The sequence below is a fragment of the Saimiri boliviensis genome, chromosome 1 (genome assembly GCF_048565385.1).
Source record: "Saimiri boliviensis isolate mSaiBol1 chromosome 1, mSaiBol1.pri, whole genome shotgun sequence".
NCBI classification, from domain to species: Eukaryota; Metazoa; Chordata; class Mammalia; order Primates; family Cebidae; genus Saimiri; species Saimiri boliviensis.
This window is the reverse complement of record NC_133449.1, coordinates 145836570-145858757: the sequence shown is the minus strand read 5'-3', so window position 1 is coordinate 145858757 and position 22188 is coordinate 145836570. Positions and strand designations below refer to the sequence as shown.

Below are 22188 nucleotides of genomic sequence, written 5' to 3'. Positions count from 1 at the left end.
GGTAGATTGAAAGCAGGAATCAAAGTCGAGAGAATCAATCGAATGGCAAGACCCTGCTCTCTGTGGTCTGGATGGAACGCTGAGGCCCCTGCTGTCAGGGCCAGCTGGGGTGGAAGGTGACAGGCAAGCTGCTTTGCTCTAGGTGGCGGTCACAAACGGGGACATTTAGGGTGACGGCACAGTTCTGTATTTGACAGTGGTGATAGAGATCTATATTCTTGTCATAGAACTGCATACCAGGGAATACATTTTACTGCATGTAAATTTAAAATATATTTCAGATTCAAGAACATTCTCAGTGATAGAATTTCTAAGCGGTACAGACAGATAGAAGAAATAGACTGTGGAAATAAAAGTGGGGACAAAGTAGGAATACCTTTAAAAGGCGGTCTAGGAGCTCGGATCCACTTTTCACATTGGGGTCCGGGTCGGCCGCCAGCTGTGAAAGGCACAGGGAGGGGAGGTGACACAGAGGCGGGGATCACGGTCAGATGCAAGACCAGGGATGTCCCACAGACTCCAAGCCCAGGCCTTGGGACAGCCTGGAACAGCCAGCAGGCCCCGCCTTCAGCAAACACATTTGGGAAAGGCTAGGAAAGCGGGGGTGGGCACAATGGAGCCTGCTCAGGAGCCAGATGCAGGGAATTCCCTCTGTTTAGGAACTTCTCCTGGGACCCGCTGTGGTTCCTGTTTCCTGCTGCGACCGGGTCAGGGGATTGCTTCCTGTCAGCCTTCCCCAGGGGTTTCCAATCTTAAAGCACTGGGTCCTCGCACCACTCCTGGAGGAGGGGATGGGGAGCTGCGAGGCTGATACTCTAGAAACTTCCATGGCATTGTGTAGGGGCAGCAGCATTGCAGGGCTGCTCTGCGCCTGAGAGGGGAACTCCACGACTGCGAGCAGCATGGAGGAGAGCATGAGCTTTTTCTAGGGCGCTTGTGAGCTAGATGTCACAAGTGCCGCCTTCCACACAGGGAAGTATGGTCTGGGGAAGATGGCTTCAGGATCATCCCGTTCTACCAGGGAGGCTAGTGTCCCAGATGATCAGTTTCTTCCCTCGACTGATTCTTACACCAAATGCAATAAAAATGAATTAAAACAGAAATGAAAAAAAGTGTAAATGCAAATCCGTTAAAAAATGATCAGATTCAACAGACAGTGTCCCTTGCAGCCATATGCTTGTCTGTTCCGCTTACATCTGGGAAAAGGGGTCCAAGGTCCCAGAAGGTCAAGTGAAGTGGGTGAACTGAGCGCAGCCCAGTGAGGAGGAGGGCGGTTACCTTGCTCAACCCGTCAAAGAGCACATTGAAGTGGGGCAGCACAGCGCCCCGGGCCACCTTGACGATGTTGTAGAGGGCCTCGCAGGCGTAGTAGCGCAGCCTGCTGTCTGCATCATTGAAGCAGGTCAGCACTGGCTCGATCAGCTCCTTCAGGTAGAGCCCTGAGTCCTGCAAGGGGGCAGGAAGACGAGAAGACAGCTCAGAATGGGTCAGGGTCCAGGCCCTGCAGCCTGCAGTGCCAGCTGACATCCCATCTCCCTTGGAGGTGTACAGGCCTTTGCGTGAGGGCTGGGCTCAAAGACCCTTCCCAAGTCTGCTTCCCAGAAGAGGGCCCATGCCTAAGGGACCAGGCTGAAAGGCGACAATGCCAGCCTTACTGCTCTCAGGCGTGGATACAGTGGTAATAAAACACAGGTCTGCAACACCCTGCTGGGTCTCCAGAAGGAAGGAATCTGGATGGCTTGGTCAGCATCAAGGCTGGGATGGGTGTGCCTGTCCCTTGGGTGAAAGGCCCACCTTGCCCAGTGCGATGGAGCAGGCGGCCAGGCCGATGAGGCCCCCTTTCCGGCTGTGGGGGTGCTGAGACAGGGCAAACTCCTGGGACAGGGTCTGGATCACATGCTTGATTTGCACGGTATTGTTCTGGGCCACGAACTCCCGGACCAGCCTGGAGAGAGAGGAGAGAGGGGCTGTGGGAACCAGGCGACCTCTGCTGTGGCCTCCAGGGCGTGGGGCTGCGATGAGGAAGGGAGATGACCTGTTTGGAAAGAGGAATTGGGAGTCAGGCGTCTCAGGGCAGGTCTCAGTTCTGTGGCTGGCTGAGTCATGGTTGTTTCCCTACTCTGGGTCTCAGTTTCCCTTTGTGTACAATGCAATAAGAAACAACGGTGCTATCTCACTTCTGGGAATCTGGGAGAATGCAAGTGAATGTGTCACTGGCGACCAAAAACATGCAATGCATCATCAGCTGATCAACTGTCTTTATTCAGCACTTACTCAGCTTTCCATTCTGAGAAACTCTGCATCTGAGTGACTATTTCCAGGGATGTTTCTGTGACACACAGCTGAATCAGGCCCCGGTGTAATGGGAAAGATCCACATGCAAACAAGTTAATAGTAACAAAACGGTGCCGGAGCTATCACAGAAACAAGAAAATGCAATGGGCTGTCTCCTCGGGCTGTCCAGGAGGGTTACATGGAAGTGCTAGCTGAGTTCAATTTTTTTTTTTTTTTTTTTTTAGACATTGTCTCACTCTGTAGCCCAGGCTGGAGTGCAGCGGCATGATCTCGGCTCAAGGCCACGTCCGCCTCCTGGGTCCTGGTTCAAGTGATTCTCCTGCCTCAACCTCCTGAGTAGCTGGGATTACAGGCATGCACCATTATGCCCAGCTAATTTTCGTATTTTTAGTAGATACGGGGTTTCACCATGTTGGCCATGCTGGTCTTGAACTCTTGACCTCGTGATCCACCCGCCTCAATCTTCCAAAGTGCTGGGATTACAGGTGTGAGCCACCGTGCCTGGCCCGTCAGATTTTAAAAACAGTAACAGGCACTTTCCAGGTAAAGAAAGGCAGACAGGGTATGTTGGGCACGGAGAAGAAGAGCCTGGCCAAGGCAAGACATGATGACATGGCATATCTGGGCCAAGATGAGTGCTCTGGTGTATGGAAGGGGTGGCTAGAGACAGGTAAGGAAAAGATGAGCTGGGGGAAGTTTTCCAGCAAGGGATGACACGCTCAGCCCCAGGTTTCAACTGGACACCTCTGGTGGTGGCTTGGAGAAGCTGGGCTGGGGAGGGCGTGGGTTTGACGGGAGACTGATGCCGGAATGTTCAGGAGAACACTGGCTACGGGGTAAGGAGGTCCTGAAATGTGACTGAGTCGGGGAAAGAGCAGGGGGGACTGTTTCTAGAATTAAACAGAAAAGCGTTAAGAGCTGACTAAGAGGAGGAGAGAGGAGGGTAGGGTAGACAGTACCCCCAGGGTGTCTCCCTGGGCAGTGAAGGTGACAGGGAGAGGTGCAGGTAGGAGGGAGGCTGCCTTCGTGGGAGGGAGCGCCTGCTGGTCACCCAGGGAGGATGCATCCCCAGACAGGCCCTGCCCTGAGCAGAGGGGGTGAGGCAGGCCTGGTTCCACCAACCAGCCTGTCTTCAGAGCCCCATGGACACGAAGGCCAGGCCTCTGCTCTCCCAAAGCTCGTGGCATCTCTGCAGCAACAAGTCTCACATGGGATATGGTGGCAGGAGTGCCCCAGATCACTGATGGAGGAGAGGTAACTGGGGTGGTCAGGGAAGTCTTCTGGACGTGGGAGGGAGCCGGATCTTGAAGGAGGCAGGAGGGAAAGAAATGTGCCTTCCTAGCAAAAGGAACCCTGTCAGCAGAGGTGAGGATGGGGAAGTAGCCAACCTTGTCTGGGGTCCCCGAAAACAGGACAGCAGCGGGAAATGCGAGGATAGGCTGCTGGTGGTAACTGGGGCATCTCCAGTGAAAAGAACAGATTTCAGGTACCAGGGAGCTGAGCATCGGAAAGACTGTCTTAAGGAACCTGGAGATGCTTGCGAGATGATGGGAGGCGTGAGGGAGCCACTGAAGGTGGGAAGAGGGTAGTCTAGAGACTGCAGACTTTACAAAAAGTAACTGCAGGCATTCTCTTTTCCTTGCTTTGCATCCAATCATGGCAAGCACCTTGCTCAGCTGTTGCACAAACAGGGTCTCAAGTCGACTTGAAGAATTTGAAGAACAGTCATGTCCAAAAGGTGTCCACGAGTCTCTGTGGTTCCAGCTCAGGAGCTTTCTAATAATTAGAGCCAGGACTTTCTAGTAATTAAAGTAAAATGTGCTGTCCTGTGAGACAGAGACCAGCAGAAAGGCCGTTCAAAGAGGGGCCGGGTAGTGGTTTGTTAAAGATTTAATGCAGCCAGTCATATGGAGCACCTATCATGTGCCAGGCACTGTTCACATAAGAGGTGACAAAACAGGTCTCACTCTGGGGTAATGGATGTTGGAGATGTGATGGGTGCTTCAGGAAGGAGCTGTACAAGTGGCCTGTGAGTTGCCCCTTGCTTTTATCTTTATGAAGCTGGGACTGCGGATGAACCCAGGGCTTCTGGATAGAATGTGAACTCTAGTTCATAGGCCTCAACTCCCAAAGCAGTGTACTAAGGCCTGGCAAGGATGGTTCTACATCAACTTGTCTGGTCTCCTGAACTGGACAAACCAGCCAGGTGAGACCTGATCATCTGTCAGTACCTGTCTCTTTGACAGAGACAGCCCCTTGCCAAAAGCCCTGCAGATGCTCTGGCAAACAGCTGGAGCATTGGTGGTTCAGTGGTAGAATTCTCGCCTGCCACGCGGGAGGCCCGGGTTCGATTCCCGGCCAATGCAATGCAGTGTTGCTTTTTCTGCCTTTTCTTGGCCAGTTTCCTTGCAGAGAGATCCTGCTAAAGAGCCAGTCAGTCTCTCCAACTACACCAAACCTGCAGCAGCCAAGGCTGCCCACAAATCTGGAACCACACTGCCCTGCTGAATTAGCAAGAGAGCTGCTGCGTTCTCCGGAGAGGCACTCACTACTGGCTGTGGAGCCATGAACTTGATGCCTTCATCTTAAGGGAACTCCTGCTGGGCTGTCCTCAGCCTTGGCCAGTCTTCTGCAGGAAGCTGGCGTGAAACCTGAGAACAGTAGAACAGTTTAACACAAGACTAAACGCAGAATGTGGTGGGAGGACTCAAACATCACAGGGGAAAATGTCCCCCAAAGTCTTAATATACTTTTGCTACTGAGAAAGACTCAAGCTCTAGTTTCTGTCCCGAGCTGTGAAGGCAAATTAACTGGACAAGCACATGCACAGCCTCGCGCTCCCTCCTGCTCTGCAGTCTGAGTGTTCCATTCTTGCAACTGTGCTGATGTGGCAGCATCAGAGACCGGCTTCATATTCTGTGAATCAACTTATATGCAAGAAGGCCCAGGATTAAAGGGAGGTGTGCACACAGCTGCTGACATCTGGAGCATTGGTGGTTCAGTGGTAGAATTCTCGCCTGCCACGCGGGAGGCCCGGGTTCGATTCCCGGCCAATGCAGCAGCAGACCTTTTATAATCCTAAGAGACTGAATTTGGGATTTCACACTGCCTACAGAATTTATGAATCCACTCTGAGAACAGAGAATGACTTGTTTCTAGTTGGAATTCAAATGCCTTTGATGACTCAATTTCCTAAATTCTGCAAAGATCTAGAACCTCATCTCTTTGTTCTCGAAGAGTCCAGGATGTGGGGATGTGCCAAGGCCCACTAAAGAAGCTGTGCCTCCCCACGCCTGCCCAGACAGCCTGCCCGGGAAGCCAGGACATGTTTCCGCTTGATACAAGTTACGGCGGCACTAGGAGTGGGAGTGGCGACATCCTCAAGGCTTCTGCAAGGGGTCCAAAGGAAATCCAACCTGCACGGCAGCACAGGCCCTGGAGCCACCTCCTCTCCTGTCTCCTTGTTTTAGGTCACAAACATTCCCTAAGCAACTGAAGAGGGAACTCCTTCCGTGTGACAGTCAGTGGATGGGAGCTATTCCCTACCCCTGAGGAGCTCTCTGCCAGGGTGGGAAGAGGAGGAAAGAAGAGAGGGCTTAAGGAATACTGTGCAAACTGAGAAAAAACGCTTGGTAATAAGAGTAGGAGGTGAGCAGGGGCTGGAAAGAGAATGATGGGTGCCTGCCGGAAGGGGATGTGCTGGGACTCCATAAGGGTCAGCATTGCAGATGGGTTTTAAAGGATGAGTAGGTGTTCGTTCTGGAACTGTTTAGGATGAGGCTGAAGAAAGGCTCAGAGGAAAGAGGAGCAGGCACTTAGTTTGGAAGAAAAAAAAAACCACAGGTGGAGGGGAAGTGGGTGACAGGGTTGGAAAGTTGCTCCGAGTCACGCGACGCAGGACCCTGGACCCTGGCAAAGGAAGTGGCATTTAGCCCCAGTGGCTGTAAGGAGCTGCAGAAGGCCACGAGCCCATGAATGGTATAAACTTTAGGAAGGGCAGTCTGCACCGGCGGGCGGTGTGGGTTTGAATGGCACTTAGGGAAGTCTGAGGAGTGTGAGGAAAGTGGCTCTGATGTCGGAGTGACAGGCTGCAAGAGTCACAGGGCCTCCTGAGGGAGGACATGGGAAATGGGGGGATTTCCGTGCTGAGCATCCCCTCTCCAACCCTTCATCTTTGCAAAGAGCAAATGCCTCCTTGCTTGGCACCAGCTAGAAAGCCTCTCCCACCAGAGTCCTACTAGCACTCAACTCAGGACACCCCAGGCTACTACAAAAATTCAAGCCCAGTAGCCCCAGGAACTCCAAGATTGTAGTCTACAGTCTGCCCCTATACTTAAGGGTAGAATATTCTTCATCTCCTAGAAAACAGGTCTCTGGCAGACAAACAATGGCTGGAGGGCAAACTCTGGAACATGTCCTCACCAATATGTCAGCCTGCAGAGCACCAGGCCTGGGGTCAAGTCCTGGACCACAGGCAGGAAGAATCTGTTCCACGAATCAAGCCCACCCACCTTATCTGACACTTGGGGCAAGCAAAACAGGGCCAAGTCGACCTCTGCAGCCTTCCTGCTGGGCTCCCAGCACAGGCTTCGACTCCAGCCAGGCCTGCCTTCTTACTGCACCCTGCCTGGTCCACTGCTGCACCTCCCATCTGCCCACTCTCTAGGAAAGCTCCTGGTCCATTTCACAGTCAACCTGGCCCCCAAAGTCCAGCTCAAATCCAATCCCCCACCTTTCCTGATGATCCCACGGAGTGAGTGCAGAAGGACTCAGGACCCCTCCTTCTGTGCCCAGCAACATGCTGTCGAATGTCAGCAGGTAATTCCTTCTAACTCCTTCTCATGCATGATTCCTACCTCTACAAGTCTTTTTTTCCCTTTGAGACAGAGTCTCGGTCTGTTGCTCAGGCTGGAGCGCAGTGGTGCGATCTCGGCTCACTGCAACCTCTGCCTCTGGGGTTCAAGCAATCCTTCTGCCTTAGCCTCTTGACTAGCTGGAATCACAGGCACCTGCCATCACACCTGGCTAATTTTTTGTATTTTCAGTAGAGACAGGGTTTTACCATGTTGGCCAGGCTGGTCTCGAGCACCTGGCCTCAAGTGATTCACCCACCTCGGCCTCCCTAAGTGCTGGGATTATAGGTGTAAGCCACATGCCTGGCCCCTCCACAACTTCTTGATAAACTCCCTGAGGACTGACAGGCACCATGTATCTGCATCTCTAGTACCAGGCCTCTCTCGGAGCTCAGAACTTTGCGTGCAGTAGGTGGGGCAACACCTGTCAAGCTGGCAGGAGTGACAGGCAGCCTGAGTTGCAGGGAAAACCTGGTCAAAATCCCACACTGCTATAATGGTGACACGGGGGTGCTTTGCAATTTCAAACCTAGCCTACTGGGTTAATCAAGAAGGCATCTGGATGGTTCTCACCCTCTAGTCTTATAATCCAGGTTAGCAGGAGTGAAGGCCACCATTACTAGGACCAGAACATACACACTGAGAAGGGCCCAGGTCTCCAGAGCTGTGGCTGGTGGCTGGGGAAAGATGCACATACTCAGATGAAGCCTGACAGGCAGCTGAAGGTGCGCTCTGACCCCTCGCTAGGTGCTCCAGAACTGCCCTAGTCAGCCAGCCTGTGATGTGGTCCTTCCACTCCACAGCGCAAGTACAGAGACAAAAAAAAAAAGCAACTACAAGGGGAAGCAAAGTAAGTGAAGTTGAAAACCTGGGCATCCCCAGTTCCAGGTTTAGTGTCTCTTCAAAAGACCACACTGTCCCTCCTTTCATCTACAGTTTGGGAGCCAGAGGTGGGGGATCTGAGGCTGAACTAGTTTTGAAGTTAGTATCTGGCCCAGAAACTCTCACGATCACAAACCCCTGGAGACCTTCACTAACACAAAGGTCATGGGCACTGCTGTCTTATACACCAGAGAAGAGAATCTACCTCTGCCTGGTTTCCTCCAAAAGGTGCTGAAGAACCCTGGGGGAGAGGTGTCTTCTAGAGGCTGCTCAAAGCCTTCATTTTCAACTGGCCAGTGGCATTGTAGGATGGCAGGAACACCCACTCCCCAGAAGATACAAGCCCCAAGGTGGGCCAGCGTCAAGCTCTTGATTGCCACCCCTAATGTCTCAAAGACTGTCACATCGACTGCCCACTCTCTGATAGGAGAAGCAGCCATGGGCAGTGCAAGATACATCTGGACTTTCATTAGCCAAAGGAGAACCTGGGGCCACGCAGCACAGCCACAGGACCCCTTATACTCTGTACCACAGCATGGTGACAGTTGCAGGTGACTATCACACGTCACACAGGGACCACTGAGTTGACCACTTCCCAAGCACTCACACTCTGCTAAGTATTCCAGGGGTCAGTTATTCCTTAGGACACCTCCTTCTGTAGTCATTATTATTCCCACCTTCCAGATCTGAAACAGTCTCAGAGAAATCGAGCCCCTTTCTAGGGTCACGGAAGGTCTGACATCTACCAAGTCCATACTTTTCAACTATGTCACAGTTCCTCCCTCCCATCTCCCTGAGGCACGTCAGCTGCAAACTGAACGCATTCAATTACAGATGGCAATTCCCTTGTGCAGAATCAAAGCCCCCAAGTGAAACGTGGTTTTCTCTATACACTTTCCGACACTGCTTGGTCATCGTCAAGCCATTCCTCCCCATACACATGGAGTACAGATGAAGTCCCTACTTGAGATGTTTTGAAATGAGGCTCTAGCAATGGTTTTCTGTGAATGCAGGAACAGAATAAGTAACCATTAGCTGAGCACTATTTGCCAGGCAATGTGCTGCATGCTTTACATGCAAGATCTAATTGAAACCTTAAAACAAGCCACTGATTTAAGTACCATTATGCCCATTTTACAGCTTGTGGAAACTGAGGCTCAGAGAAGTTGAGAAGCATACACAGAAGAGGGGGGATCCAAGATGGCCGATTAGGAGCAGCTCTGGATTGCAGCTCCCAGCAAAAGCCCGGAGGGTGAGTGGACACAGCATTTCCAGACAGATTTTTATTGCCCACAGACCGGGAGATTCCCAGGCGGAGGAGCCCCATGGGTCACCAGCGAGGCTGTTTCGGCTGGCGCGGTGGGTCTCTGCACAAAATACATGGGTCTGGGTGCCATTTTAGCTGGCGATTGGAGCACCTGGGAGACAGAGTCACCTGTTCAACTAATAAAAAGGGGACTGAAACAGGGGGTCAGGCCAAGAGATTCCCAGGTGAAAAAGCACCACGAATCTCCAGCGTGGCTGTTTCAGCCGGCGCAGTGGGTTGCCGCACGGGAAATCACACAGATCCTGGCGCCTTTTCAAAGGGGACTGGAACACCTGGGAGACAGGGTTACCTGTTCAACTGAAAAAAAAGGAGACTGAAAGAGGGAGTCAGGCCAGGAGATTCCCTGGCGAAAAAGAGCCATGAGTCTCCAGGAGCTGTCTCAGCTGGCACAGCAGATCTACACACAAGAAATCACACAAATCCGGACACCCTTTCAACTGGTGACTGGGACGCCTGGGAGACAGAGTTGCTGGTTCAACTGAAAAAAAAAATAGGGGTCGGAGGCAGGGAGCCAGGTGATCATGCTTGGCCGATCCTAACCCCACCAAAAACAGCAATCTGAAACGCTCTGGATTGAGAGTTTCACAGCAAGTACAACTGAACCAGGGACAGTCCAGCTCTGTGGCGGAGAGGCGTCTGCCATTACCGAGGCAATCCACCACTACCGAGGTAGTCTGCCATTGCTGAGGCAGCCCACGATTACTGAGGCGGCCTGCCATTGCAGAGGCAGTCTGCCATTACAGAGAGAGTTCGCCATTAAAGAAGAGGGCCGCCACTGCCGAGGCAGTTCTAATTATACCTCTATAAACAAGACTACAGGGAAGTTCACATGGCAGCTGGGCGGAGCCCAAAGCAGCTCAGCAAAGCCTCTGCAGGCAGACTGTGACTAGGCTGCCTCCTTGCTGGGCAGGGCAGCCCCGAAAAAAGGCAGCAGCATGACAGAAGCTTATAAATAAAGCCCTACCTCCCCAGGACAGAGCACTTGGGGGGAAAAAGGCGTTAATGAGTTCTGCTGCAGCAGACTTAAACGTACCTGCCCAGCAGCTTGGAATGGAACAACGGAGCTCACAGCTCAGCACTTGAGCTCCTATAAAGGACAGACTGTCTCCTCAAGCAGCTCCCTGACTCCCATATATCCAAAGAGTCACCTCATAAAGGAGAGCTCAGAATGACATCTGGCAGGTATCCTTCCGGGACAAAGATAACAGCAGAAGAAAATGGCAGCAACCCTTACTGTTCTGCAGCTGCTGCAGGTGATCCCCAGGCTAGCAGGGCCTGGAGTGGACTTCAGCAGCCCTACAGCAGAGGGGCCTGAATGTAAGAAGGAAAACAGAAAGAAGTAATTTCATTATCAACAAACTGGACGTCCAGTCAGAAACCCCATCTGAGAGTCACCAACTACAAAGACCACAGGGAGATAAATCCACAAAGATGGAAAGAAACCAGCCCAAAAAGGATGAAAACACCCAAAACCAGAAAACCTCTCCTCCTACAAGGGATCACAACTCCTCACCAGCAAGGGAACAAGGCTGGATGGAGAATGAGTCTGGTGAATTGACAGAAACAGGCTTCAGAAGGTGGGTAATAAGAAAGTTCTCTGAGCTAAAAGAACATATTCTAACCCAATGCAAGAAGCTAAGAACCTTGAAAAAAGGTTTGATGTAATGCTAACGAAAATAAACAGCATAGATAGGAATACAAATGAATTGATGGAGCTGAAACAGACAACACGAGAACTTCGCGAAGCATACACAAGTTTCAACAGCTGAATTGACCAAGCAGAAGAAACAATATCAGAGGTTGAAGATCAACTCAATGAAATAAAACGAGAAGGCAAGATTAGAGAAAAAAGGGCAAAAAGAAATGAACAAAGTCTCCAAGAAATATGGGACTATGTGAAAAGACCTAATCTACGTTTGACAGGTGTACCTGAATGTGACGGAGATAATGAATCCAAGCTGGAAAATCCTCTTCAGGATATTACCCAGGAAAACTTACCCAACCTAGCAAGGCAGGCCAATATTCAAGTCCAGGAAATACAGAGAACACCACAAAGATATTCCTCAGGAAGAGCAACCCCAAGGCGCGTAATCATCAGATTCACCAGGGTTGAAATGAAGGAGAAAATGCTAAGGGCAGCCAGAGAGAAAGGTCGAGTCATCCACAAAGGGAAGCCCATCAGACTCACAGTGGATCTCTCAGGAGAAACCCTACAAGCCAGAAGAGAGTGGGGACCAATATTCAACATCCTTAAAGAAAATAACTTTCAATGTAGAATTTCATATCCAGCCAAACTAAGTTTCATAAGCGAAGGAGAAATAAAATCCTTACGGACAAGCAATTGCTCAGAAATTTCATCACCATCAGGCCTGCTTTACAAGAGCTCCTGAAAGAAGCACTAAACATAGAAAGGAACAACCAGTACCTGCGACTCCAAAAACATACCAAATGGTAAAGAGTGTCAACACAATGAAGAAACTGCATCAACTAACAGGCAAAACAACCAGCTAGCATCAAAATGGCAGGATCAAATTCACATATAACAATATTAACCTTAAATGTAAATTGGCTAAACACCCTAATCAAAAGACACAGACTGGCAAATTGGATAAAAAGCCAAAACCCGTCGGTGTGCTGTATCTAGCAAACCATTCTCACATGCAAGGATACACAAAGGCTCAAAATAAAGGGATGAAGGAAAATTTACCAAGCAAATGGAGAGCAAAAAAAAAGGCAGGAGTTGCAATCCTAGCCTCTGATAAAATAGACTTTAAACCAAGACAGATCAAAAGAGACAAAGAAGGACATTACATAATGATAAAAGGATCAATACAACAAGAAGAGCTAATGATCCTAAATATATACACACCCAATACAGGAGCACCCAGATACATAAAGCAAGTTCTTTTTTTTTTCTTTTTTTTCTTTTCTGAGACAGAGTTTCGCTCTTGTTACCCAGGCTGGAGTGCAATGGCACGATCTTGGCTCACCGCAACCTCCGTAGCTGGGATTACAGGCACGTGCCACCATGCCCAGATCATTTTTTGTATTTTTAGTAGAGACGGGGTTTCACCATGTTGACCAGGATGGTCTCGATCTCTTGACCTTGTGATCCACCCGCCTCGGCCTCCCAAAGTGCTGGGATTACAGGCATGAGCCACCGCGCCCGGCCTTAAAGCAAGTTCTTAATGAATTACAAAGAGACTTAGACTCCAACCCAGTAATAGTGGGAGACTTTAACACTCCACTGTCAACATTAGACGGATCAAAAAGACAGAAAATTAACAAGGATGTCCAGGACTTGAACTCAGACCTGGATCAAGCAAACCTAATTGACATTTACAGAACTCTCCACCCCAAATCCAGAGAATATACATTCTTCTCAGCACCACACCATACCTACTCTAAAACTGACCACATAATTGGAAGTAAATCACTCCTCAGCAAATGCAAAACAATGAAAATCATAACAAACAGCCTCTCAGACCACAGCGCAATCAAGTTAGAACTCAGAACTCATAAACTAACTCAGAACTGCACAGCTTCATGGAAACTGAACAACTGGCTCTTGAATGTTGACTGGATAAACAACGAAATGAAGGCAGAAATAAAGACATTCTTCAAAACCAATGAGAACCAAGAAACAACATACCAGAATCTCCAGGACACACTTAAAGCAGTGTCTAGAGGAAAATTTATGGCAATAAATGCCCACATGAGAAGCAAGGAAATATCTAAAATCGGCACCCTATCGTCAAAATTGAAAGAGCTAGAGGAGCAAGATAAAAAAAAAACCCCTCAAAACCTAACAGAAGACAAGAAATAACTAAGATCAGAGCAGAACTGAAGGAGACAGAAACACAAAAAACCCTTCAAAAAATCAACAAGGCCGGGTGCGGTGGCTCAAGCCTGTAATCCCAGCACTTTGGGAGGCCGAGGCGGGTGGATCACGAGGTCAAGAGATCGAGACCATCCTGGTTAACGTGGTGAAACCCTGTCTCTACTAAAAATACAAAAAATTAGCTGGGTATGGTGGCACATGCCTGTAATCCCAGCTACTCAGGAGGCTGAGGCAGGAGAATTGCCTGAACCCAGGAGGCGGAGGTTGCGGTGAGCCAAGATCGCGCCATTGCACTCCAGCCTGGGTAACAAGAGTGAAACTCTGTTTCAAAAAAAAAAAAAAAAATCAACAAATCCAGGAGCTGGTTTATCGAAAAGATCAACAAAATAGACCACTAGCAAGATTAATAAAAAAGAAAAGAGAGAAGAATCAAATAGATGCAATACAAAACGATTGCTGTTTTTATAGGGCTATCACCACAGATTCCACAGAAATACAAACCATCATCAGAGATTATTACAAACAACTCTATGCACATAAATTAGTAAACCTGGAAGAAATGGATCAATTCCTGGACACTTGCCCCCTCCCAAGCCTAAACCAGGAAAAAGTCGAAACCCTTCATATACCAATAACAAAGGCTGAAGTTGAGGCAGCAATTAAGAGCCTACCAACCAAAAAGAGTCCAGGTCCAGATGGGTTCACAGCCGAATTCTACCAGATACACAAAGAGGGGCTGGTACCATTTCTTCTGAAACGATTCCAAACAATCCAAAAAGAGAGAATCCTTCCAAAATCATTTTATGAGACCAACATCATCCTGATACCAAAATCCAGCAGAGACTTAACAAGAAAAGAAAACTTCAGTCCAATATCCATGATGAACATAGATGCAAAAATATTCAATAACATACTGGCAAACCGACTGCAATACCACATCAAAAAGCTTATCCACCACCATCAAGTAGGATTCATCTCAGGGATGCAAGACTGTATCAACATATGCAAGTCCATAAACGTAATTCACCACATAAACAGAACCAAAGACAAAAACCACATGATTATCTCAACAGATGCAGAGAAGGCCTTTGACAAAATTCAAAAGCCCTTTATGCTAAAAACTCTCAATAAACTAGGTATTGATAGAAGGTATATCTCAAAATAATAAAAGCTATTTACAACAAACCCACAGGCAATATCACACTGACTGGGCAAAAACTGGAAGCATTCCCTTTGAAATCTGGCACTAGGCAAGGATGCCCTCTCTCACCACTCCTATTCAATATAGTGTGGGAAGTTCTAGCCAGAGCAATCAGGCAAGAAAAAGAAATAAAGGATATTCAATCAGGAAAGGAGGAAGTCAAATTGTCTCTGTTTGCAGACAACATGATTGTATATTTAGAAGATCCCATCGTCTCAGCCCAAAATCTCCTGAAACTGATAAGCAACTTCAGCAAAGTCTCAGGATACAAAATCAATGTGCAAAAATCACAAGCATTCCTATACACCAATAACAGACTTAAAGAGAGCCAAATCAAGAACAAACGGCCATTCACAATTGCTACAAAGAGAATAAAATACCTAGGAATACAACTAACAAAGAACGTAAAGGATCTCTTCAAGGAGAACTACAAAGCACTGCTCAACGAAATAAGAGAGGACACAAACAGATGGGGAAACATTCCGTGCTCATGGTTAGGAAGAATCAATATTGTGAAAATGGCCATACTGCCCAAAGTAATTTACAGATTCAATGCTATTCCCGTCAAGCTACCAATGACCTTCTTCACAGAACTGTAAATAACCACCTTAAACTTCATATGGAACCAAAAGAGAGGCTGCATAGCCAAGTAAATTCTAAGCAAAAAGAACAAAGCTGGAGGCATCACCCTACTTGACTTCAAACTATACTACAAGGGTACAGTAACCAAAATAGCATGGTACTGGTACCAAAACAGACATATAGACCAATGGAACAGAACAGAGGCCTCAGAGGCAACACCACACATCTACAACCATCTGATCTTGGACAAACCTCACAAAAGCAAGCAATGAGGGAGAGGATTCCCTGTTTAATAAATGGTGTTGGGAAAACTGGCTAGCCATGTGCAGAAAGCAGAAACTGGACCCCTTCCTGACACCTTACACTAAAATTAACTCCACATAGATTAAAGACTTAAACATAAGACCCAACACCATAAAAACCCTAGAAGAAAATCTAGGCAAAACCATTGAGGACATAGGCATAGGCAAGGACTTCATGACTAAAACACCAAAAGTATTGGGTACAAAAGCCAAAATAGACAAATGGGACCTAATCAAACTCCACAGCCTCTGCACAGCAAGAGAAACAGACATTAGAGTTAACCGGCAACCAACAGAATGGGAAAAATTTTTTGCAATCTACCCATCTGACAAGGGGCTAATATCCAGAATCTACAAAGAATTAAAACAGATTTACAAGAAAAAACAAGCTCATTCAAAAGTGGGTGAAGGATATGAACAGAGACTTTACAAAAGAAGACATATATGAGGCCAATGAACATATTAAAAAATGCTCATCATCACTGGTCATTAGAGAAATGCAAATCAAAACTGCATTGAGATACCATCTCACACCAGTTAGAATGGCGATCATTAAAAAACCTGGAGACGACAGATGCTGGAGAGGATGTGGAGAAATAGGAACACTTTTACACTGTTGGTGGGAGTGTAAATTAGTTCAACCATGGTGGAAGACAGTGTGGCGATTCCTCAAGGACCTAGAAATAGAAATTCCATTTGACCCAGCAATCCCATTACTGGGTATATATGCAAAGGATTATAAATCATTCTATTATAAGGACACATGCACACGAATGTTCACTGCAGCACTGTTTACAATAACAAAGACTTGGAACCAACCCAAATGCCCATCGATGATAGACTGGACAGGGAAAATGTGGCACATATACACCATGGAATACTATGCAGCCATAAAAAAGGACGAGTTCACGTCCTTTGTAGGGACATGGATGAACCTGGAAGGAAACCATCATTCTCAGCGAACTGACACAAGAACAGAAAACCAAACACCACATGTTCTCACTCATAGGCGGGAGTTGAACAATGAGAACACATGGACACAGGGAGGGGAGCATCACAGACTCTTGGGTCTGTGTTGGGGGGAACAGGGGAGGGACAGCAGGGGGTGGGGAGTTGAGGAGGGATAACATGGGGAGAAATGCCAGATATAGGTGATGGGGAGGAAGGCAGCAAATCACACTGCCACGTGTGTACCTATGCAACTATCTTACATGTTCTTCGTACCCTAAAACCTAAAATGCGATTAAAAAAAAAAAAAAAAAGCATACACAAAGTCATGCAAATTGTAGCTGATGGATCTAAAAATCAAATCAAAGTATTACTAACCCCAAGGTCTAAAATCTTATCCACTGTATTACACCGGCCCCCTCCCCAAATGGCACAGCTACCACCAGCTGGATGCCCACTGTGTGCCAGGCATGCTACATTTGTGATTTCATTTAACTCCAATCCCATGTCATTTGGTAATGTCCCCATGTCCCAACCTCTGTCCTAGGTTGCAGAGATTTTAGCCATTGACCTCAGGTTCCCATGCGTTCAGAGGAAAATTCTCAGCTGTAAGGTGGGTTAATCACTACAATGACTTTACAGTGCTTTTAGAGAATTAAATTAGATAATTACATATTGTGCTCTCTACTGCACATGTTCAAACAACAATATTGGTGCAAAGGCAGAATCAGAGACAAGCTGTGGTCTTATACACACCACATGAGGTTGTGTTCATTCCATAAGTGTTGGCTGAGCAGCCACTATGCTCCTGGCTCCAAGACAGAGGTAAAGATAAACCTGCGGGTGACATTTATTCCTGTGTTGTCAAACTCTCAGTACGGACTTGGGGCTGCTGCTGTGTTTCACCCTGCAAGTCCAACCATCCGTCCCGGTTCTCTCTACAACACACCACACTCAGGAGGCATATCCAGGCAGCAGTGTCCCAAACAGGATCTGGGTAGGCATCTCTGCCAGCTGCTTTGCTGAGTATTTAAGTCATTTGGTTTCCACTTGCACACCAGTCTCCAAAACTGAATGGGAAAAGCGGAACATCTGCCTCTGAGGAAGAACCAATGCCCCTTTGAAAAGACCTAGGAATGAACTGATTAGAGATGAGCACATATGACATGGGAATGAACATGTACTGAGCAAACAGTGGATCCAACCAGTGGAAAAAATTACAAGGGAAAAGCGAGAGTCGCAGACAGCAGAGGCCTGTTTTGATCCCAGGTGAGGACAGTTGTGACCACTGAATAAGCACTTCCCTCAGGCTGTAACAAAACAGCACTAATTTAAAAACTGCAGCACAATTCACAAACCATAAATTCACTCTTTTAGCATGCAGACATCAACGGATTTTCGTATATTCACAAAGTTGTGCAACCATCACCATCATCAATTGCAGAGCATTTTTCTTACCACCTCCAAAAGAAATCCTGTACCCGCTAGCAATCACTCCCCGTTCCCTGGAATCTCCTTCCCCGAGCCCTAGGCAATCCGGGTCTACTTTCTGTTTCCACAGATTTGCCTGTTCTGGCCATTTCATATAAATAGGATCATACAACAACCTTTCACGATTGGCTTCTTTCACTTCACACAATGTTTTCAAGAGGGATTTTTTTTTTTTTTTTTGAAGATAAGAAAACTGAGGCCCAGAGAGATCAGAAACTCAAATGCTAACAGGGGCCAGGCAGAAGATGCAGAGGGCAGCCCCAGCAGGTAAAACAGGCTCTGGTTAATCTGCCAAAAAGGTGGCAAAGCTCCTGCCGATTTGCTTTGCAGGAATGCCGGCCCCCAGAGCCACATCGCCCAAGTCATTAAGATAATCCAGAAACCTGAATTTCACTGTGAAATTTCTCAATTTAAAATACTTTGTGATCCAGGCCAAACCAAACAGGTCCCCATGGAGGTCACAGCCCCTAGAGGCCAGCCTGTGACCCTGGGATTAAGCCATTTAAACAGGGTCCCACTGCTGAGAAACAGCCAAGCTAGGTGGAATTCTGACCTGCACTCCAAAAATTACCTTGAGCCACTGGGTAATAAATACAGTTATGTGCCACCTAAGGACATTTTGGTCAACAACCGACTGCATATTCCACGATGGCCCCGTGAGATGATAATATATTTTTACTATACTATTTCTATGTTCAGATATATTGAGGTACACAAATACCACTGTTACAATTGCCTAAGGATTGAGCAGTCACATGCTGTGCAGGTTTGTAGACTAAGGACAACAGGCTCTACCATATGCCCTAGGTGTGTGGCAGGCTGCACCATCGAAGTTTGTGTGAGTACACTCTGTGTTGTTCACACAATGATGAAACTGTCCAACAACACATTTCTCAGAACGCATCCCCCTGAAGCGACGCATGACTCTAGTGTCTTCCCCACAGGGGTAGTAAGCTTAGAAGAACCAGGTCAAACTCTACAGGGCAACCTTCAACTGTTCACAGAGTTCCAGGGACTAGCCTCCCCGATAGCCTGCAGCCAGGGAGGCGTGACTCAGGAGCTCTGCTCCCAGCAGCTCTGCTCCCAGCATGCCCCGTGAGAGCTTTGGGCTCTCAGGGGGCATGGCCTGGGCCACCTAACAGGGCATTCTGAACATCTGCCGGCTTCTGAACTCAAAGCCCAAGGACAGGATCAGGTATGTTTAGGGAGGTAGGACCACAAAGGGTACTCAAAGCTCAGGACCACTAGAGATTTGACTATGAGTGGTGCTGTCTCTCCCAAACAGCAGTGAGACAGCGGGGTGGCAGGGGTGGGGGTGGGGTCTTCATGATGCCTGGCACAGCAAGCACCTGCCACACTGATCCAAGGGCCAGCTAGCATTTCTCCCCCACGTCAGACTCTTCTGGGAAGACAGCCTGGCATCTTCCCACCCTTTTCATTATGACTGATCAATGACTGTATTAAAATTGAAAACTCACAAAACTGGAAACAGCCATTATAAAAATCCTAACCTGAATGCCCTAGCCTATAGGAAATTGCGTGGTAATGTGGAAATAAGGCTGTAGGGGCGAACGTTCTCCAGGACTTGTGCACCACTGGCTCCCAACATTCAGCCAGTTGTGTGGTCACGTAACACCACACTGGTGGTCTTAAGATTCTGGATCCAGAGGTCCTTGAGCTGAGACAAGCATCCATCTCTGCATTTTTAGTGGCTGAGAGGCCTGTCATCATGATACCATCCCCCTCTTATTTGTGGTTTCTCTCTTTTTTGAGAAGCAGTCTCACTCTGTCGCCCAGGCTGGAGTGCAGTGGTGCGATCTCAGCTCACTGCAAACTCTGCCTCCCGGGTTCAAGTGATTCTCCTGCCTCAGCCTCCCAAGTAGCTGGGACTACAGGTGCGTACCACCAGGCCCAGCTAATTTTTTTTTTGTATTTTTAGTAGAGACGGGGTTTCACCGTGTTAGCCAGGATGTTATCAATCTCCTGACCTTGTGATCCACCCACTTCAGCCTCCCAAAGTGCAGGGATTACAGGCGTGAGCCACTTTGCCCAGCCTATTCGTGGTTTTTAACTCCTCACTGGAACACCTTATGCAGGACTGACTCTGTCATCTGAGCCCTGGAGAACTGAAAGTGGCAGCTAAAACCACTGCGAAGATATGCAAGGATGAAATTCCTTTCATGATAAGCATGTCCCCTTTTTGGTAGGGAAAACCAGTCATGCAGTGGGTACATCTTAGGAGACATATGAACCTGAGTTTTCTAGCTAAGTTCTAGCTGTGAAACCATGAGAAGATTACTTAACCTCAAGGAGCCTGTTTCCTCATCTGTAAAATGGGGTAACACTGCCATGCTCATAGGCAGCCACGCAAAATAAATCAGATGATGGGTATACGATGGCCAAAGGGAAGCTTTTCTGTATCTTCCCAACAGTCCAAAATGGGACAGAACAGCACTTTATATAGGTGCACTCCCAGGCTTCACTGTGATCACTGTGATAGACTGAACTGTCCCCTAGCCCCCAAATTCATATATTCAAGTTTTGATCCACAGTGTGATTGTATTTGGAGGGAGGGCCTTTAAGGAAGAAATTAAGGTTAAAAGAGGTCATAAGTGCGGGGCCTTGATTCCATAGGATCAGTGTCCTTAGAAGAGGAGAAATGAGTGAGGGCAGCAGCTTGTGCCTGTAATCTCAGCGATTGCATGAGGCCAGGAGTTCAAGACTAGCTGGGTATGGGGGTGTGTGCCTATAGTCCTAACTACTTGGGAGGCTGAGGTAGGCAAATAGCTTGAGCCCAGTTCGAGGCTGCAGTGGGGTGTAATTGCACCACTGCATTCCATTCTAGATGGCAGAGCAAGACCTGTCTCTAAAAGAAAAAAAAAAAAAAAAAAAAAAAGAGACGCTAGAACCACCACCTCACCGTCCTTATCCAAAAGAAGAGGTCGCGTGGATACAAATCACACATGTGAGATGGCAACTGCCTAGAAGCTAAAAGAAGCCTCAGGATGAAACCTACTTCCTACTTTACTGGCATATTGATCTTGGATTTCCCAGCCTCCAGAACTGTAAGAAATACATTTCTGTTGTTTAAACCGTCTAGTCTGTGGTATTTTGTTATGGCAGCTCCAGCAGACTAATACAGTGTATTCTATCCTCTGGAGCTTTAATCAAACCTTACCATGATGGCCACCCTCAGGCTAACAAAGAAGCTGTGGGTTGACTATTTGATCTGGGAAAGCCGGGGGCAAACCACATGAGCAGTCAGTGCTTCAGCCTTCTGCTAACACCTGCCAAGTGCTGGCAAGTCCTAAGCATATGAAGATAATATGGAGGCATGGATCCTGCCTTCAGGAAATTCACAATCTGGGCAGGGTGGTAGATTCTGAAACAATGGCAGGAGAGTTGTAATCGTCTTCTATTTGCTACAGTAATAATTACCACAATCTTAGTGGCTTAGAATAATATATATTTGGCCAGGCACTCTGGCTCATGCCTGTAATCACAGCACTTTAGGAGGCCACAGTGGGAGTACTGTTTGAGCCTAAGAGTTCAAGACCAGCCTGGGCAACAAAGCGAGACCCCATCTCTATAAAAGAAATTTAAAAATTAGGACAATTCAAGAACAACACATTTATTATTATGGGTCTTACTAAGCTAAAATCAAGATGTTGGCAGGCTACGTTATTTTCTGAAGCTTTAGGGGAAAATCCATTTTCTTGCCAGCTTCTAGAGGCTGCCTGCATTCCTTGGCTGGTGGTTCCCTTCCACGTTCAAAGCCAGTGATGGCTGGGTAAGTCTTCTCACATCACATCACTCTGACACTGACTCTTCTGGTTAGGGTTACACTGGGCTCACCTCGATAATCCCAGATGATCTCTCTATTTTAAGGTTAGTGATTAGCAACCTTAATTCCCCACGGCCATGTAACGTAACATATTCACAGGCTCCAGGGATTAGCGTGGGGCAAATATGGGAGGCTATCATTCCCCCTACCAAAAAGTGGTAAGAGCAGTACTGACAGATGACAACTATGTTATATACATGTTATAATTAGGACAGTTATATAATAATTCTCTCTATACATAGTTTATAACAATTACAATGTGACCAGTACAGCATTAAGTACTTGATATGGTTTGGATCTGTGTCCACACCAAATCTCTTGTCTAACTGCCCCATCTCCAACAAGTTCCCAGTGTTGGAGAGGGGCCCTGGTGGGAGGTGGCTGGATCACGGCGGTGGATTTCTCCCATGATGATGAATGGCCCAGCACCATCTCCTTGGTGCGGTTCTTGTGATAGTGAGTTCTCAAGAGATGTGGCTGTTTACAAGTGTGCAGCACCTCCCTGCTCACTCTCTTTTACTCCTGTTCCTGCCATGTGAGATGCCTTGCTCCTTCTCTGCCCTCCATCATGATTGGGAGCGTCTTGAGGCCTCCCCAGAAGCAGGAGCCGCTACGCTTCCTG

General features: G+C 47.8%; 1 protein-coding gene and 2 non-coding genes across 3 annotated transcripts in view; 2 read left to right on the top strand and 1 right to left on the bottom strand.

Annotated features, from left to right (window-relative positions):
• VAC14 (VAC14 component of PIKFYVE complex) overlaps nucleotides 1–22188 on the bottom strand; it is a 125886-nt gene that overhangs the window by 100483 nt on the left and 3215 nt on the right. The window contains exons 2-4 of the mRNA XM_003939929.4: nucleotides 1795–1945; nucleotides 1279–1446; nucleotides 377–439 (exon numbers count right to left, since the gene is read on the bottom strand). Coding sequence (XP_003939978.1) covers nucleotides 377–439; nucleotides 1279–1446; nucleotides 1795–1945 — 382 coding nt within the window. The remainder of the gene's footprint in view (nucleotides 1–376; nucleotides 440–1278; nucleotides 1447–1794; nucleotides 1946–22188) is intronic.
• Nucleotides 4591–4661, top strand: TRNAG-GCC (transfer RNA glycine (anticodon GCC)). Its single transcript has one exon. It is a non-coding gene; the product is annotated as a tRNA-Gly (tRNA).
• TRNAG-GCC (transfer RNA glycine (anticodon GCC)) lies at nucleotides 5283–5353 on the top strand. The gene has a single exon. It is a non-coding gene; the product is annotated as a tRNA-Gly (tRNA).